Source organism: Euprymna scolopes, chromosome 18 (genome assembly GCF_053919585.1).
Source record: "Euprymna scolopes isolate OS-2025 chromosome 18, ASM5391958v1, whole genome shotgun sequence".
In the NCBI taxonomy this organism is placed as follows: Eukaryota; Metazoa; Mollusca; class Cephalopoda; order Sepiida; family Sepiolidae; genus Euprymna; species Euprymna scolopes.
This window is the reverse complement of record NC_136499.1, coordinates 26,220,631-26,240,533: the sequence shown is the minus strand read 5'-3', so window position 1 is coordinate 26,240,533 and position 19,903 is coordinate 26,220,631. Positions and strand designations below refer to the sequence as shown.

Sequence of the window (19,903 nt, the reverse complement as noted above, 5' to 3'; positions counted from 1 at the left end):
AACTGGATATGTTTTTAGGGGTTTGTATCATACATTTGAAAAAGTGGTCAAAAATCAAATGTATACCAAATAAATGTTATCAAAAGCAAGATAGTTACTCTTCTACCTATCTGGAAAGGTTTTTAGTGGTTTTACTCACTTTAAAACGTGTAATCGCTTCGAAAATCATACAATGTTCATCGATATATTTTAAAAAGAAAAATGTCAGCATGTTTGGTAGAAAAGTAACTTATCTTGCCTTTGATAACATTTATTTGTTATATATTTGTTTTTTGACAACTTTTTCGAATCTATGTGTATAGTAAAACAAACCGGTCATGTAAATTATTTACAGTTAAAATGTTATAAAAAAAACAAAAACTTGAAGTTTTAAATATATTTTGAAGAAATAAATTAAGCCTTGTGCTAAAATATTGATAATTCACCAATCATCAAAAAATTGCTGTGAAAAATGCTAACTTTAAAATATTTGAAAATACTCCGTGAAAAGTTTTATTTATTAAAAGAACGGACTGAAAAATATTATATAAAAATTTTGTTTTGCAGTAAAAAAAAAAAAAAAAAAAAAATATATAAATAAAATGAAATATTCGACTTTCTCCGATAAAAATAAAAGTTCAGACACGAGTTCACTTACGATATTTTGATTAAAATTCTCCCAATGTGCAATTATAATAATTATTATCCAAATGGAGAATTGTTCTTTCTCTTTAGAAAATACATGGACAACCGGTAATACATATTGGTAGCCATATTTTTTTTATGCCTGTTAGCATGACTACGTGGTTGAATACCGGAAGCTGTCTATACCTTCAACTTAATCAGGAAGTGACGTTACGCTATCATGTGCATCGGCCTTCTTTACTCTCGGTAGCCAGAGTTATATTGGGCAAAAGGATATGCACCCTTCTATTTATATAAAAACAAAAGACTTGCACCATATATGTACAGGTCTGAAAATGAGACTTCTTTTTCTGACATTAGGCTTGAAACTTGTTCAGCCTAGTTTTGCATATTTACATGGTTTCATAACTATGATGCCATTTTGTCATATCTTGGTCGAAGTTTAAATAAGACCCCAGTTACTTAGCCATAGCATGACTCGTTTCTACCAGCCACAGGATTTGTTCTCGGAATAGTTCTCAAATATCAAAGTTGTTTACTTTTACATTACAGATGTATACCCCAATAATTTGTTTACCCTGGCAATTCATATGTTTAGTGATTTTTAATCGAGATTTTCAGTAGTTAAACATGCGTAACCTTCATCCGTCTCATACATCATGTTTTTTTATGTCCCTCTTATGTTCATCTTTAACAAATGCCAAGTATGAAATATGTTTCATCAATTGCTCATCATTTTTTCTATTTTTATTCCACCTAGTTTTATTCATAATCCAACATGATAGCGCTTATAAAACAGAATTCTAATTTTATGTTTTAAACTTTTTCATCTGAATTATTGCCTTTCATATTTTGACTACTCTATTCTTCAGATGCGTTTTGTCCGCAATAAAACGCATGTGATGGCTGCAAAGTGCAACAGACAAAGAGAAAATGACAGAAAACAAAAAAAAAAAAAAACAATCTGAAATTGAAGCAAGAACAAACTTACCTCTCTTTGCATTCTCTGTTGCATTTCCATAAAGTTAGCAGAGCCCATACCAAGATTACCAAGACCAGCAAGTCCACCCAAGCCTCCAAGACCAAATGGAGTGGCACCTATATTAGCACTTGCAGCACCACTCGTACTAGAGCTGGTTCTTGTACCACCTGCAGTGGTGTTTGACTCACTGGCTCCATTGCTTGTGCCGCCTGCCTATTTAAGAAATAAAATAAAATACAAGTTGCATTAACAAGAAAGGTAATTTGTTGTATAAAACGTTCTAGTAAAATTATTAGACTGAAATAGAATATGAAAGTGTTTCAGAAAATTACATTTTATTTCTACTCAGTTTATCAAGTTGATGGTAAACCAAATGTGCAGCTCAAAGCTTAAAAAAAAAAAAAAAACTTTAAAGTTGTATTTTCTATGGTTATATGACTATGCTCATTACACATTAAATAATTTTAAAATTTAATATTAATCAATTATTAAAATCAAAATACAATAGTCTAAGATAATACTTATTTAAAAAAAAAAAAAAAAGAAAAGGGAAATCAAGTTGGATGAAGTTTAGATACTTCCTACACACATCAGCCATTTTAGCTTTTTTAATAGTTGGAGAAAAAAAAAATTAATTACTTTTTGACCCTTCAAAATCATAAATGAATTTAGAAGTATTTAAACTGTTGAACACAAAGTCCATTAGCAAAATCTCAGTTATTAATTGATTTAAAATTTGGGAAATTATTTACATATTTTAACAATCATAGTTTTATAACAATTTGATTCAATAATTCAATATCCAAAAATGCATATAGTACTGTTTGGGCATTGAATTGCTGAAACAAATTTAATTTAAAATCCCATCAATAAATTTTTTTTTTAAAAAGCAAAGTTTTTCAAAACTCAGTGAAAAAAAATTTTTTGTATCAATATTTTCTCAACTAAAAAAAAAAAAAAAAAAAAAAAAAAAAAAATATTAATATTTCGATTATATATTTTTTTAATTAGCTAAACATGTCCTGCCCTAACAAGTGGTAGTTTTAGGAATACTATATATATATATATATATATATATATATATATATATATATGTGTGTGTGTGTGTGTGATTAAATTTATATCCCTTATAAATGTTAGCGTTAAATTAATGGCTAATAAGACAATTATTCCTAATTTTAAACAAAGTGTTTGTAATTTTTTCTGTATCTAAATTATTACAATTGTTCATCTCTCGCAGAAAGAAAGCGTTTGTATGGCTGCTGATTAGTGGTATGTCCTTGACTACAGATTGCATTGGTTAATCAGCAAAACGAGCTGTTCAAAAATGAGACACATATTCCCTCACAATTACTAATCTTTATCTGTACTAAATCGATCAGAAACAGGAACTGAAAATCTATATTTTACTTTTTAAATTACTGCAGATTAAGCACCAAATTAAAAGATTATATAAATATGAAAAAGATATTTTTTTGTACTTTGCTATATGAAACACAATTATAATAAAATTATGTGCTATGCGAAACAATTATAATACAATTATGTGCTATATGAAACAATTATAATAAAATTTAGATAAAAAAAAAAAAATTAAAAGTGTCAACAGAATAGAGGGGGGGGGTGTACCAATTACAATTTTCATATACACTACCACCAAAACTATACCAACAAGAAATGCTTAAAAATTTTGCTGTGTTGTACAACATTCACCTCAGAAGGTTGAATCGGCTTCCTCCAAAGTATCAAATATTAAATTCATAAGTAGTCCCCAGTCGCCTGTGAATCCCTATCAGGGGAGATGATTATATTAGACTTTCACAGTTCTTGAATAAAGGTGTTGAGGTCATCCTACATACAGCATCTGGTATTCCCAAACGATCACCCATCTCATACTGACCAAGCTCAGCGTTGTTTTAAGTTTATATATATCTATATAAGAAAAAGTTTTATTCATACAAAAGCAATTTCACTACTCACTCAGAACATATCACAATTGCAGCTTTAATCAACTCAACATCCTATATAAAGACTTTTCCATAACTACAGAAAAATTAACCAAAATACTGAACTGTTTAAATAAGATATAAGAGTATAAATGTTTATTAAATGAAATGATACCATTAACATCATTATTATAACAGTGTATGTTGCTTTGTTCATTATCATGAAATCATGCAATTAACTTATCAGGAGTATCCTGAGTTTCATAAATAATGTTTGCAATAAACTTGTTCTGCTAAAACATGACAAAATAATGATTGTCAACCTAAAAATCAGTTTTCATCTAACATCAGAGGTAAGAGAGTATGGAAACTTTTCAGTAGTTAGGAGGGAAATATATATATGTGTGTGTGTTAGTAATAAAATTAAACTGAGAAATAACTTTTCAATTATAAAGTAAAACTATCTAGATTAAAAAAATAAATAAAAAATACACGGATAAGGAGCAAAGAATTTTTTCAAGTTTTGAAAATATCAAATTTTTTTTTTTTTTATAAATTAATTTTTTTAATTCTATTTTCTTATATATAGTTTTATATATTTTTTTTTTTTTTTAGCCATTATTGCTTCTTTCTATCTCTTCTCTATTTTATCTTCATCCTATTAACCCCACCCCCTAAAAACCTTTTCCATCGGTATAATGCCTGTTTTTTCTCATCAGACGAGAAGCATTTAGCTTCAAAATGCAATGGCTTAAAGAGGTTTCTCCCTTATTCCCCTTTCTGTAACCCTTATTGACATAATAATGAAGTTCTTATATAACTTTTTATTTTTTTTTACACAGGCATCACTACTTATCAAGGCCAAGAGGCCACTCTAGGATAAGGGTTAAAGAGTGTACAGTAGACAATTGGACAATATAGTAAATCGTTAGTAATGGAAATTCAAATAAATTTGTTAACTTATATGGAACGGCTCATCAAAAACTTATTTACATTAGACTTGAAGACAACCATATTGTAGTCAGCTGGAAAGCAGGAAAACGGAAGATAATTCCATAGGTGTGCAGTCCTAAGAAAGAAGCTTTGTCCATGGAATCTACGTTTAGGTTTAAGCACAGATAAAGAGTGGGGGAAATTATTGATAGTGTTTCCTGCTAGATGAGGGTTTCCTGTGAAAGTTTGGCGGCGGGGGGGGGGGGCATAGATTGGAGTTCAGTCGAGCACTTGCCATGAAAATAACGATAAAGCAGAGAAACTCGCAACATCTCTTCTGAGAGAAAGAGGTTGCAGGGAAGAGAAAAGAACATGCCCTATGAGGCTATGAAATCTATTTTCAACTCTATTAAGGCAGGATAAGTCCTTTCTAGTAGCGCCTGCCCAGATATGGCAAAACACTATCGCCAGACTCCTTGCCTTTAACAATATTAAAGCAGTAACAAACAGTATAGATCTGATCTAATTTTAACTGTTTACCACTTCCATTCTCAGAATTAGGATATATGCATAGTTCCCTCCTAATCCAGTTCTTGATAAAATACAAATATGCATATTATTTGTGTTTGCATAAGTCTGTTTTTGTCTGGTTAAAAACTGTACCAGTACCCAGCTCTCTATAACTTCTCATGATTGTCAATAGTAGCATAGCTGGATATATAACCTCTTCAGTGAATGTTCCTGCCATTTGATGCCAGTATTACCCAAAAACCAAAAATGTTTATATTACTTTTAGCAATCAAATATATTTTTTATGCTCATAAAGTCCCCACGCCCCATTGCATGTATTTTTTCACATGCCCATTATGTTGGCTTACACAACACCTGCTTATATTTGGCCTGTCTAAAAACCACCTTGGCAGTCATTTTTACCTCTTAATCGACAGAAAGTAAGGGATGGGGTGGATGTCACTCTTGTCCACAACAATGTCAGTTATTTTTGAGACAAACCTTTTTTCTTCAAATATCATGTGTCATGTCACTTTGAATTAACATTAAGGATTTATGTTTGTTGTTATTGCAATGACGCTCAACCTGGTCAGGTACCGTTTCTTACCATTTAATTAACAAACACAGCAATTAATCATAAAACCTTTAAGATTAGTAAAAGAAAAAAATGGTGAATACGGAAAATATTTCTCTTATTAAATAAGATCAGTTTATTGAGAAGTCATAGAATTTTTAGATAAATACAAATGAGTGAAAAGTTTTAGCTGTAAAATATTACTTATAATAATAAAATTGATTCAGATTAAATATTAAAATCTATTAGGAACTTGATTAAGAACAAATCAAAAACAGATATTCTTAAGATACGCCTATTAAATGTGCATTTAGTAATGAAAATGTTATTTCAAATGACATTAGCTCTTAGAGACGCATGAATGCATCTAAAATGCAACCAAGCGACAGATGTGTGAATATATGCCATTACAAAATCCTTTGTATGACACTAATATCTAGGCATCATAGTAAAAAAGAAAAGTCATTTTTAATTTAGTTGACGAATTACAAATTAAAAAAAAGATGTATTAAAAACTAAAGAAAATCAACAAAGAATAACCATTGCTTTTTTTGGGGGGTGGGGGAGGGGCAGTAGATGCTTGGTGGTAGGGTTGTCAGAATACCAGACATATTTGTATGAACGTTGATAATAATGCAAAAATATAACTCATTTTTTAATTATTATCAATTGCAATACAAATATATCTCCGTGTATAATTTATAGTTTTCAATTTATGTGCAAACCAGCAAAATGTATAGCCTGCCTATGAATATAATTTTTCTAACTACTTTCCTCTTACAAGAGCCATTCTTTGAAACTCCATGGAATAAGGAAAATTTTAAGTTTTTGCATTCCTTGCTGTAATTTCTAATTTACAGAGTTTATATTTAATTCCTTATATCAATGCTCTATTTCAAATATTGAGCTTTTTCATCTGGTTAGGATTGTTCTATAAATATTAATACTTGTTTTAAGTTTATAGAATTATTCAATTTGTAAAGGTGAAATATATATATGGGAGTCTGTATAGCGGAAATTAAATTTTAGACAAAATAAAATCGTTAATATAAGGAATGACTTGATAATCATGAAAACAAACTAATAAAAAATATGGACGTAGAAACAGGTTGAAAGCATTTTTAAGTTCCCATATTTCAATTTCTTTGCGATGACAAAGATTTGACTAATCAAAGTGAAATAGGCTCACAAACATTTTCAACACATTTCTGTGTTAAAATTTCCTTGCTTATCAATTCGTTCCTTATATTAACCATTTCTCCCTCTCGCATACACACACTACTGTGGATATCATAAAAACAAAAGTCTTAAAATAACACCACTGGTGGTTATCTTCAAGCAAAGTCTCTCAAAGCTTGCTGCGAGCCAGTTTGACTAAAATCAAAAAAAAAAAAAACTTATCCAATTCCCAAAATGTTGTCCTTTTTAAATTTAAATTTTTAACAAGAACTTTTTTTTTTTAGAATAATCTGTATTTGATACATTTTTTTTATGACGTTTGATTTTAGTCAAGCAGGTTCACAGCAAGCGTCAGGGGATGTTGTTTGACTAAAACTCCACTGGTAAAAAGGTCCAGAAATATTGCATATAATGTGACAACTTTTGAGCAGTTTCACCATACCGAAATTCAATCAAAACATGGGTTGACTCCTGGCAAATGATTTTTATCAACATAATGAATCTAGCACCCATTGAATCACAGAGACCTCTCATACTCCCCTCCCTCCATATATATGTCAACAAAGTTTTTCCCAGGAGTCTTACTTTCAATTTTATTTTGCTCATTGACCCCTTAATTTCATGCAAGAAAATACATTTTTCGAAAAATTTCTTCACTAAAAATTTGCTTATTAACAAAAATTGTCGTTAATTTTTTTTTCAGTATTTCCAATTATATCGAAAGAGATAAAGTTGTCTTCAATCAACAGAATGCAAAGTATATTTTTTAAAATTTAAAACGCATGTTTTTGGAATCATTGAAAATTGCAGAATACAACAAACAAAAACTTAAATCATTATAAAAAATAAATTTCAGAAAGTGCAGGGCATCATTCACCGGTGAACGTGTTCTATCCGATGTGATAAGTAGATATATTCAATTTAACATGTTAGAATCAAAATCCAGAATCAGAACAAGATGATAAAATGATTGCTAGAATGTCTTTAAATTATCAGGATGGCTGTTTCTTAACAAGTAGGATTACATGCTTATGCTCAAACATCAAAGTCTCTAATTTCAGGCAAAAACAAAAAGACCCATCCCAAATTTGCATTAGAACATGGCTAGATTATGAAAAAGGACATAAAATATATTAGATGATGAATGTAAGTTAAGTATAGAGTGCAGGTACAGCATAAAATGGATGAACCACCTCTCCAATGTGTTAAAAAAAAAAAAAAAAAAAAAAAAAAAAAAAAATGGTAAAAATGTTTAAGGCAAAAAACGTCTTCAGCAGATATTGGCCCTTTTTATTCTTCAATAAATTTATAAGCAACTTTTTCAGCAACAAAATTTGCCCTCCTTTAACCATTAAACTCTCAACAAGATAAGGTGTTTTGTCACAAGTCCAAGGAGACAACTTTTATTGAACAGAAAATAATGATTATTAGTAAAAGGGCTCCAAAAATTCACTTATGAACTTTCAAAGAATAGGAAGGAGTGACTCGTGTTTTGAAAGAAACTAGTTAGATCATGTGGATGAAGATTAAAAGAAATTTGGGACCAAGTAAAGAATAGATATCCTGTAGCAGACGACGACTAGTGACAACTGGCGCACATTTCAATTGACACCAGTGATTCGACCTTGACACAAGCACATGGTGTTGGTTGTTCAAATTTTTTAATTTTAATAAAATAAACCTAATTTTGCATCAAATAGCAGACAAGCGAATATTTGCAAGCAAGATTTTTTAAAAATATATTTACAAAACTTTTGAAGATTTAAAAGAAAATATATATTTACAAAACATTTTTTTTTTTAAGTAACAAAACGAACGAATTTTAAATAAAAGATATTTAAATAAATGGGTGCCTTTCTGAGTGAGTTTTTAATATATTTACAGAACTTACAAAAAACAAAAAAACTTATAATTATGATAAAATAAATAATTAAATACATTTACGCCAAACTTATTAATGGCAAAAACAAATAAAATAACTGCCTTGTTCGGATTTTGTGAAAGTTTCAGTTTGTTTCACAGATTTTTGCGACCAAGATTGATTTTTATGTACAGCGTTTTTTTGTTTTTTTTACAATTCAATTTAATTATTCTTTAAAACATTAACTTTAGCGACAATTAATGTATTTTTAAATATTAAATTTTAATTTAATCTCATACCTTCACGTGATCAATTTATTAAATGACAAAAAAAAAATCCAAAAATAATATTTAAATAAATGGGCGTATTTCCGAGTGCGTTTTTAATATATTTACAGAACTTTTTAATAAAACTTAAAATAATAATTATAATAAAATAAAAAGAATTAGCTATATTAATTACAAAACATTAAAAATCAACGTTCTTTCTATTAAAAATACATAATTTTAAAAACTTTTCAAAATAAAATTATTTAAAAAAACTTTTAAACGGCAGGAACAAATATAAAATAACCGACTTCTTCAGATTTTTGCGAATGTTTCGTGGATTTTTGCGACCAAGATTGATTTTTATGTACAGTGTTTTTTGTTTTTTTTATGTGTGCGTCTTTAATACAATTCTATATTTATTTAAAGTGCAATGTATGTTGGCGGTCAGGGAAAGAAATCCTTCTAGGCTGGGGCATTTGTTATGCAGAATAAAATCACAAGTATAAGCAATCGAGATTTAAAAAATATATCTCAAAAATCTTTTTCATATTTGTTCCTGCCATTAATAAGTTTGGCTTAAATTTATTTATTAATTATTCTAAGTTTTATCAAAAAGTTCTGTAAATATATTAAAAACGCACTCAGAAAGACACCCATTTATTTAAATATCTTTTATTTAAATACGTTTGTTTTGTTACTTTAAAAAAATGTTTTGTAAATATATATTTTTTTTCTTTCCTTGAAAAGTTTTGTAAATATATTTTTAAAAACTCTTGCTCGCGAATATTCGAATAGACAGAACGTCGATTTTTAATGTTTTGTAATTAATATAGCTAATTCTTTTTTATTTATTTTATTATAATTATAATAATTATTATTTTAAGTTTTATTAAGAAGTTCTGTAAATATATTAAAACGCACTCGGAAAGACGCCCATTTATTTAAATATATTACTTTTGGATTTTTTTGTCATTTAATAAATTGATCACGTGAGGATATCATGAGATTAAATCAAAATTTAATATTTAAAAATATATTAATTGTTGCTAAAGTTAATGTTTTAAAGAATAATTAAATTGAATGGTTAAAAAGAACAAAAAAAAAAAAAAAAAAAAAAACGCTGTACATAAAAATCAATCTTGGTCACAAAAATCCGTGAAACAAATTGAAACATTCACAAAATCTGAACAAGGCAGTTATTTTATTTGTTTTTGCCATTAATAAGTTTGGCTTACATGTATTTAATTATTCATTTTATTATAATTATTATAAGTTTTTTTTTTTTTTTTTTTTTAAAGTTTTAAAGTTAAAAACTCACTCAGAAAGGCACCCATTTGTTTAAATATCTTTTATTTAAAATACGTTCGTTTTGTTATTTAAAAAAAATGTTTTGTAAATATATTTTTCTTTTAAATCTTCAAAAGTTTTGTAAATATATTTTAAAAAAATCTTGCTTGCGAATATTCGCTTATGTCTGCTATTTGACGCAAAATCAGGTTTATTTTATTAAAAAATTTAAAACAACCAACGCCATGTGCTTGTGCCAATGTCAAAGTCGAATCACCGGTGTCAATAGTCGTCATCTGCTACAGGGTATCTATTCTTTATTTGGTCCTAAATTTGTTCACTAAAATAGTAAACATTTGATGTTTATTAAAACAAAATTCAATTTTGTTTCTTAACCTATTTAGAGAAAAAAATATAATCTATTACAATTTAATTGAAAATATTAAAATATTAACAAATCTTTAAAAAACTATGTTGATGCTAATGTTCCAGCAGCTAATATCAATAAACAAAGGGGCCTAGGAATAAACAAAGAATATCACAAAGTGAAACATAAGATTCATACAGGATTTGGAGGAGTCCTTTGTAAAAATTCAGCTTTCTCTACATTTATTAATTTGTTGAGACAGGTTTGAATCCGGTAAGGACCATTTTTCACTGATTGTCCTTGTTTATCCCAAGCCCTGCAGACTAAAATCTTTGCAGTGATATTATCTATGAACACATCAGCATTAAAAAAAAAAAAAAAAAAAAAAAAAAAAATCACTATTTAATGTGCGCATGTGGAGAAATAAAAAAAGTCACTGAGATTTTATAATTTAGTAAAAAAAAAAAAAAAACTAAAAAAAAAACCATCAAAATTTACAAAAAGTTCTGGTCATTTTGAAAGAAAACAGAACCATTGTTTCTTGCAGACGTTAGATTTTAAGCACACATATGCATAGCTGTTTCATACTTATTTGCAACTTTCAGGTGGAGGGTACCATTAGATTGGAGGAAGAGGAAAGAGGTTTGGGATTTACAAACACCTCCATTGAAATTGATAAAGCGTTTATCTCATATACATATGTGCACAAATATATTGTATCAAGAGATTACATTTAAATGTAAATAGAAATTTTTAAAAAATGAATTCCACCTTTTAAATTGCAGAGAATCATTGCATCAAATCTAAGCATCATGTAATGATTGCAAAGTTTGTTTTTTGTTTTGTTTTTTCAGGTTGAATACGCAAAGTTAGAATGTTCAGCATTTTGATTGTTTTTATGGTCTTTATTTGAATCATTGAAAAATAAAGTTTACAAGTTTGGCTTAAATAACAAAAGAAAACATTTCAATTACCATCAAATGCTACTGGTAAGTATCGAGTACATAAATGCAATAAAATAATTACGAGTAGGTCTAGAGATAAGTTTAAGAAGACAGTATTTGTGGATGACAAGGCTATTGGAATTCAGTTGTGTTTCAATTGGAACAGAAGAAGGAGTTATTACTGGGATTTCAAAAGTTAAAAATGGATTGCATAAATTCAGGGAACTATTATTAACCAGTAAAATATTATCACTGTTGAGAAAAAAGTTTATCAAGCATGTGTACTAAGTTTAATGATGTATAGAAGTGAAATATGACCAATGAGGATTGAAGAAATGTATCGTATATTAATGTATAAGGCGAGTCTTAAATCTGATGACCACAGATGAAGATTAAACCTGAACAGCATATGAAGATGTGTTTAGAACAGATTTTGTTGGCATCGTCGCCTTGAAAGAATGCATGAGATTTCTTGAGTTAGTAAATGTAGAACAGTTAAAATAGCAAAGTCAGTTTGCAGGGGAAGACCAAGGAAACCATGGGAGAATTTAAGAGAAAGATAAAGATGTACTCAGAGATAAGTTAGTTTGGAAATCAATTTCTGAAAGCTGTCCAACACATGCCAGCATGTAAAACAAATGTTAAATTAAATTGGATGATAATGACTAAGAAATGATATTTTAACTAAAAAACAAAATTTAAAAACAGTCTAAGAAATTCTAAAACTACAACAACATTAAGTGGTTTTATAGAAATAGGCTAAGAATTAATTACTATTTTTAAGCACGAGTTGAAGAATTAAATTGATGATAAACTTAGTGCTAAACCAAAACTGTATTGGAAACTGACTAGTCAAGTACTCGAGGTCAAAGAAGAAACCCAGTAGAGTAGACAAATAAAATTTTATTAAAAATAATTGTGGTTTTTAGTATTGTCAGAATATTTGAATTTAAAATTCATTTCTAGTTTATAAAAAAAAAAAAAAGATACTCAATACTACAGAAACAATACTTGATAAAAAAAAAAAAAAATTTTCACCTTTGTTATTTGCCTTACAATTCTCTTGATGTGTAATAAATATCTCAATAAAAAATTATATTGAGATATAAATAAAAGACATTTCCAAACAAAGAGCTCAATGCAATATGCATTAAATACTGAGCAAATTTTATGAATAGAAGATAAACTCAAATCATGCCAGACAAATATAATTTGATTTTCTTAAATCTGGACTGGACAAGCCCACCTCTTTACAGAAACTCCTTTCAAAACTAAGTGGACAGAAAAAAATAAAACAAAAAAAATTGAAAGACAAAATATTTGTTTTACGTTTCCAGGTAGAGGAGGTATCATCCCACCTCTAAAGAAAGAGAGAAGCTACAGGTGGTTAGAAAAAAAAATGTTGCTATTGCTCTATAATATGAACTGTTTTGATCACTATTTTTCTAACACACAACTCGTGGAAATTTTCAGATTTCTGTGAAAAATTATAACCTTGTGTGCATGTGTGTGTGTGTGTGTGTGGGGGGGGGAGATTAGTCAATTTTTTGTTCAAATAGAAAACACAAAATAGCAACGTTAAAAATGAGTTATAAAATTCTGGATGGCATTTTATTTTCATTATTAATTTGAAAAGCTAAAAAAATTTTTCTTAAACTTTCTGTGATGCGTCATGGTGTAATCTATACTCATAAATTCGTTTTTTTTTTGCGTGCATTGATATTCATATTAAAAACCCTCTTTTCTATTTATTTAAAAAGAAAATACAATTGTCTTATATATGGATCTGCAAAAGATCTAGCTAATTTGCATATTCTTTTAAACATTCATTTAATTCCCTATTAGTTTTTTCGGTTTTCTTATGGGATAATCATCTTTAGTTAACTATTATATGTAATTATATTCATGCAGATATTGTACATGATTTATCCTTGCATAATATTTGCGTAAAAAGTTTATAGTAAACACAAAATTGTTTCCATATATATTCATGTATAGTATGTATTTTTGTTTAATCTATCTATATATCTATAAAAGTGAACGTGTCTGTGTGTGTGTGTGTGTGTGTGTGTGTGTACATTTCCCTACGCAATAACTGTCAATTTTAAGTCTACAGACTTAAAATTTGATATACAGGGTATTGAGATTTGGGAAACTCTTTGGGATCGGTTTTCGGCCAGAAATTTGGTTGTTAAGGGGGTCAAAGTTCCACGATTTGACCTTTGAAAACTCTACCAAACTCTAACAATTTTGGGTCTAAACACTTGAAATTTTAGATATAGGTTCCTTGGACATGGATCTAACTTAACTTGATTTGAGCCTCAAACAATAAATGTTAAGGGGTCATAATAGGGGTCAAATTTAAAAAAAAAATGACCGCTTTTTTTTTTTTTTTTGTTTGTTCAACATACACCTCCAAACACCCAGGCAATGCCAGGCGTGTTTCTTTGATTTAATTCAAATGTAGATAAAGAAATAAATTCTAGTTAACCTTTTTTTTGTATGAATAGCTGTTGGGAAATATGTCTAATTATTTGGTGATTGAGTTTTTGGTGCACATTGATGGCATCTATTACTAGTGTTGTTAGCATTTAATGGTGCCGTCATATTTGCTACATTGACAATGTTAACCACTTAAAGTTTCTGAAATTTTTTAGCATTTGTGTTTGTAGATTCTAAATAAACAATACAATAATAGTAATATAATTTAGTCAATTCTAATTCTGTATAGAACATTGTGTGCACGAATACATTTGAATGCATTGTTTATAGTGTTATCTGTGTAATGTTTATACAGATATCTTTATTACCAACATTAAAAAGGTACAAAGTTATTATTCCTTCTTACAATTCTATGGTATTTATAGGTTTCAAACGTGCCTGCACCCTTTTTCAGATGCCCTTTAACATAATCAATAATCTGTGAATACACACGTATTAAAAAACAAGTGATCCCTTCAATAAGTATTGAATAATATCAAAACGAATACTGAAAATATGAACAGATTTAATCCCAGAAATAGAAATTACAAAACATGCCATATGAGTAGAGAGATTATGAGTGAAACTGAATGTCACTGCAACAAAATATTTCAGCTGAAAACTAATTACATTTTGCATATTTTGTACCGTAATCTCTTGAAGGTTATTTTGTTTCTGTGAGAGACTCAAATTTTCAGGCTGTCACATGTATGCGTTTATAAACTTGTTGCCAAACAGAATGGCGAAGCAACAGTTGATTTTATTTGACCTTTTATTCAGTATTATTTGAGTTTTGTTATGCATATTTGTTGCTGAATTAGTGTTGTATCCATGATAAAAAGGTAGAGAGTAAAAATTTTTTTTTTATCCACCACCTATTTTTGAAACTAAATATTGCCGACTCCAATTTCCCAGTTTTGATTAAGGATCAATTCACGTGTTAATTAAATTGTTGAATAACAGGATGTGTCAATCAACTAAAAAGCTGTTTCAAGTCTGTCAGAAAACCAACATACAGATCAGTATATTGGTACTGAAAAGTAATATATTTCATGCATCTCATTAGTAGAACAGGTGATACATAACTAAAATAACGTAAAATATAAGCCAAAATTGTCAAGGTTAATAAAGCAAATATATAAACGGCCATATTTTAACAAAGAAACTGGAAATAACAAAAAACCCACAAAAACAAACTCACTTGAAATAATTCATTCAATCCCACCTCCTCATTAACCTGAAAAAATGAGTCCATTTTAAATATGCAAAAACAGTTGGTACCTTCATTTGAACTAACACTTCCCAGATTTCAATTTTAATAAGCAGATTATTATTAAAGCACCAATTAGGTTATGTGTGTTTTGTAGCAGTCAAAAAAATGTATAATATTGTGAAAGATAGATTAGACAATTTTTATTTGATTTTTATCTTAGAATTTGAGATGAGGCTTCATAATTTGTGCATTCATTTTTTTTTTTTTGCGGACCATTATCCTCATCTTCATAGTTGTTTTATCACGTTTCCCGCCAACTTATCTTCTGACTTTTTTCAGGTGATTAACCATGACGAGATAGGAATGCTGAATCTTGTAATTTATCCCCAGTAATTACTGCCTTCCATAGTTGTCTCACTATGTTTTGAAGCCTCGTCTAAAAGAATTCCAAAAATAAAAAAAACAAATAATACCATTCGGTGTGGACACAAAGGAAGATCAGACAAAAAATTGGATTTTTAAGACCATAAAATTCAACCTTGATTGCCCTTTGGACCACTGTGCTAAATAAGTTGTGTCTCTGAGTTGACCAAAACGTGGTAAGACAACTATGGAAGGCAGTAATTACTGGGGAGGATAAGTTATAAAACTTAGCAGCATTCATATCTCATTGCAGTTAATCACCTAAAGAAGGCCAGAAGAGGAGTTGGTTGAAACAACTATAAAGATGAAGATAATAGTCTGCAAAAACGAATGAATAGACAATTTTTTTCAGTCATTTTTTCAACAATTATGCTCCTCTCCCTTTCTTTTGCTATAAAAAAAAAAAAAAAAAAGGCATGTATCTGAGAGTGTTTAATTTAATATTTGTGTTGATGCCATATCTATACATGCACAGAAGTGACATTCAAATTCAGTTTTTATTAGTGGAATTCTTTTCAAATAAAAAATGTTCAAAATCTGAATATCAAATAGTTTTTTTACTTTTTAATATTTAAATATGGTGAATTTCTATTAATATAGATTGCTATAGTTAGCTAACGTACTTCCTAACTTTCGGTGTGGTTGCTACCAGAAGTGGTGACAATGCAAATTAGTTCCTTCACTTTTATTGTACTTCAGCATTTTTTATTGTGAAGCGATTTATTGAAATAAAATATAAGAAAAGAACATTATTGAAAAGCATACAATAAAAATCAAAATTAGATAGATAAAAATAACAAATTTTTGTTAGCACTTTTAATAACAAAATTAAGTTTTTTTTTATTTGAATTTATATAATTAGTATGTTTATGAAAGTATAAAAATTAAATTATTGAAATCAAAATAAAATTTCAAACATCATAAAAACACATATCCAATACCATAATATTACACAAATAGTTTTAAAATATTTTAAAACGTTTTTAATAAAAAACAAAAAACTAATTTCAATAATTCTTAATCAAAATAAAAACAAAACTTTTCGATGATTATCAAATAAAAAAAAAAAAGAACGATCAGAAAAACGTAAAAAAGAATAGGTGCACAGGGAATATATAAGCGCAAGAGAAAAAAGTGAAGGAACCAATTTGTCTTGTCACCCTTCAGGTAGCGCTACGCTGGAAGTTAGGAAGTACGTTAGCTAACTAGAACCATAAATTCTGTTAGCCTCTTTAAAACTCAAACACAGCTAAAAACGAGATGTATTTATGTACATCATGAAAAACAATTTACATGTTTTCGTGTTAGTCAAAGGCAAATGTAAAAAAGTAAAATTTGTTACTGAAGTTTTAGCGGCTTATCTCAAACAGAAGTAATATTTGTTAATTTGAAAAATAGCAATATAGAATAAATTTACTATTTCTATAAGATTTTACTCTTCACATCATTTCCTTGAATTGACTCAAGACTCAAATAATAATTTACCAGAATAGGATAAAAAAATAATCTACTTCAAAATTTAGTCAATATAAATGGGAAAGATTATAAAATGCTATAAAAAAAAAAAATCAACAATATGTCACATTTGATGCCATGACAAACATTTTAAAATTATCATGAGAAAAAAAAAAAAAAAAAAAAAAAAAAAAGCATCTTATTAAAAGGTAGCAGCAAACATTTTTTTTTTTTTATATATGTAGATATAAATAATGCAAGTTAGGCACGCAGAATCAGTAGAGTGAAATTAATATTTTTTCCCACCTTTGAAACAGGCATATTTTTCTGGTTATATTTAGAAGCAATTTTGTTTGGAAAAAAAAAAAAAAATAAATAATGTCTCCATTCAATTTGAGCATTTCCCACTTAAGCATGGCAGCCAGATCATAATTTCATTGACCTAACTGGTAGAGTTTTATTTCAGACAAGCAGGGCTACTCAGCATTGCCAGACACCATTAAAAAAATATAATATATAGTTAAATAATGTGTGCAACCAATGCACCCACTTTCCTTTCTAGAAGAAAAATATCTATTTTTTTTTTTTTTTTTTTTTATGTAATCTTACTTTTAGGTTATTTACTCTTGAGCAACGCCAACAAAAGGACAAGTTATTTATCCCAAGTGACTGATTAAATACACATGAAATTAAGGAGACTTCCAGAGCACTATTAAAAACAAATATATGAAACATTAATAAAGTACAATGAAATTTGACCACCATCCCCAACAAATTTGCTATTTTTTTTAACCCAAGAAATTAATAATTTTTTTCTAAATTTTAGACATATACATCTGGAATAATGCTGATAAAAAAAAACAAACTCTGCAGGGTTTTGATTTGTATTTTGACATACATATCACAATAGATGACCGGACTCCTTGAAATTCAATCTGCACATTTAGCAATGAAAACGTTTGAAACTAAAGAGTTACAGACTGATAGATAATGCATCCATCGCCACCAGATATGTGAACACATAATTATATAAGAAAAGCAAGAATCATCCAAACTATGCCCTAGTTTACACGACAAAACTGGATTAAAATAGTGAAATTTCCTTCAAGTTAAAACACTGAGATCTCACTGATAGAATTAGCATAGAAACAAAACTTAATCTTATCTTTTATAAAGAGTAACTTCTATCTAGTGTGTGATAATTTGTATTTTTCTTTCCCAGCTCTGTAAATTGTCGCCATTTCAATGACAAGAAACATTTTCCTGCATGCTAAAAGCAGAATTTTCAACTAAAAATACAAATTTTTAAATGTTGGTTTCTTTAGCAGTTTTTCCACACATTAAAATTGTTCCATTAAAAAATAAAAAATTGTTAAGCTCAAGAGTTTGAAAATATTTGTTTATCAACTGAGAAATTCAACTCTTAAAAATCCTCTGTGAATGAGGAGACCTTGTTCTACAAGCTCTCATCTTTAATCAGTTGATTTCATATACCTGCATTCATAGCTAAGTACGAATGAATAAAACTGTTGGTTTCTTTACGGAATGATCCTGATGCATTGCTTTAATTACTGATTAAATAACCGAACATCACGAGCTGAATGAATCATTTTGTTCCGCATAGTTTTTAACAAATACACCAGAGAAAAGGAAGGATTGTAAAGTAAACTAAAAAATTTTTTTGTTAAATCTGATACCCTCCAAACCACTAGTTTTCAAGTGATTTTAAATCATCTTTTTCTTAGTAATAGTTTAAAACTGAATAGTTACAGCATCTTTTATGAAAATTATTGGCTCAAAATCAGTTTAGTCTTTTAATGCATTAACTTGGAACTTCTTTCTAGGAAAAAAGAAAAATTGTATTGCAAAAAAACTTTAGACACTACATATTTTTAGTTAACATTTTCACATTTGTCTATAAATTAAAAAAAAAAATCCAACTAGCACACCTCTCTTTACTGTCCAGATTTAATCTTCTGAGATCAGATCTAAGCTTGTTTATAAGCCCCATTACACATCCATTATACCATTCCCTTATCAATTCTCTCCATGCAACGCATGTCCTCAACCCTCATTAGTCAGGTTTCATTTCCATACATCTTCACACTGCATACGGATACCCAATAGACTCTTGCATTGGTTAACAATGATAACACTGATTAGTAATTATAGAAGTTCACTGAATTTTCACCATTTATAACTCTTGCAATCAAATTAGCACATCCTCTACCCTGTGTTCCAATGGCATCACCAAGATAAAACTTCTGCAAAATCTCAATAACTTTGATATCTAGATATACTTTATCAACAGCCAAGGTCTCATCTGTCTTACATACAAACTGATTATCCTCTCAACCTATCAGTTATTCCATTGCACTCTTATACAAAATGGTTACTAGTAGCATAAAAAAGTTTATATAAATGAAGTATGCCGAGAAATTTTTAAGTGTGATACCACGTTGCAAATAAGTGAAGAACAAACTTGGAAAAGCAATCAGTTGGACTATATGAAAATTTACTGATCAAGGTGAAGAAGACAAGATAGTGTTTGGGTTAGGTGATCAGGCCTTACAATGACAATTTTACAAGAAACTGAACAGGGGAGAAGGAAGGACAAAGAAATGAGAGAACATCCAAGAGCAGAGAAAGTTGGTGCTGAGTAACACGCTCAGAAAATCAGGACGGTTGAGAGAAAATTACATTGAACTAGGATTTTCAATACGTCTCATACAAGAGTTGCAAAGGCTAACTATATACAGCCAAGACCCAAAGTAAACAGTTTTATGAAAACCAAAAAGTTCTTCAACAAGGTCAAATAGCTATTCAAGCTGGTGACGCTCTGGTTCTTCTCAGAT

At 28.8% G+C, this 19,903-nt stretch overlaps 1 protein-coding gene across 2 annotated transcripts in view; it reads right to left on the bottom strand.

Annotated features, from left to right (window-relative positions):
• The window catches only part of LOC145297543 (ubiquilin-1-like), a 93,969-nt gene that overhangs the window by 32,933 nt on the left and 41,133 nt on the right, over window positions 1-19,903 (bottom strand). Inside the window, exons 3-4 of one of the 2 annotated variants that reach the window (XM_080143505.1) lie at window positions 15,159-15,194; window positions 1,616-1,819 (exon numbers count right to left, since the gene is read on the bottom strand). In XM_080143505.1, the coding sequence (XP_079999631.1) occupies window positions 1,616-1,819; window positions 15,159-15,194 (240 nt within the window). The remainder of the gene's footprint in view (window positions 1-1,615; window positions 1,820-15,158; window positions 15,195-19,903) is intronic. The other variant, XM_080143506.1, reaches the window with a different exon arrangement.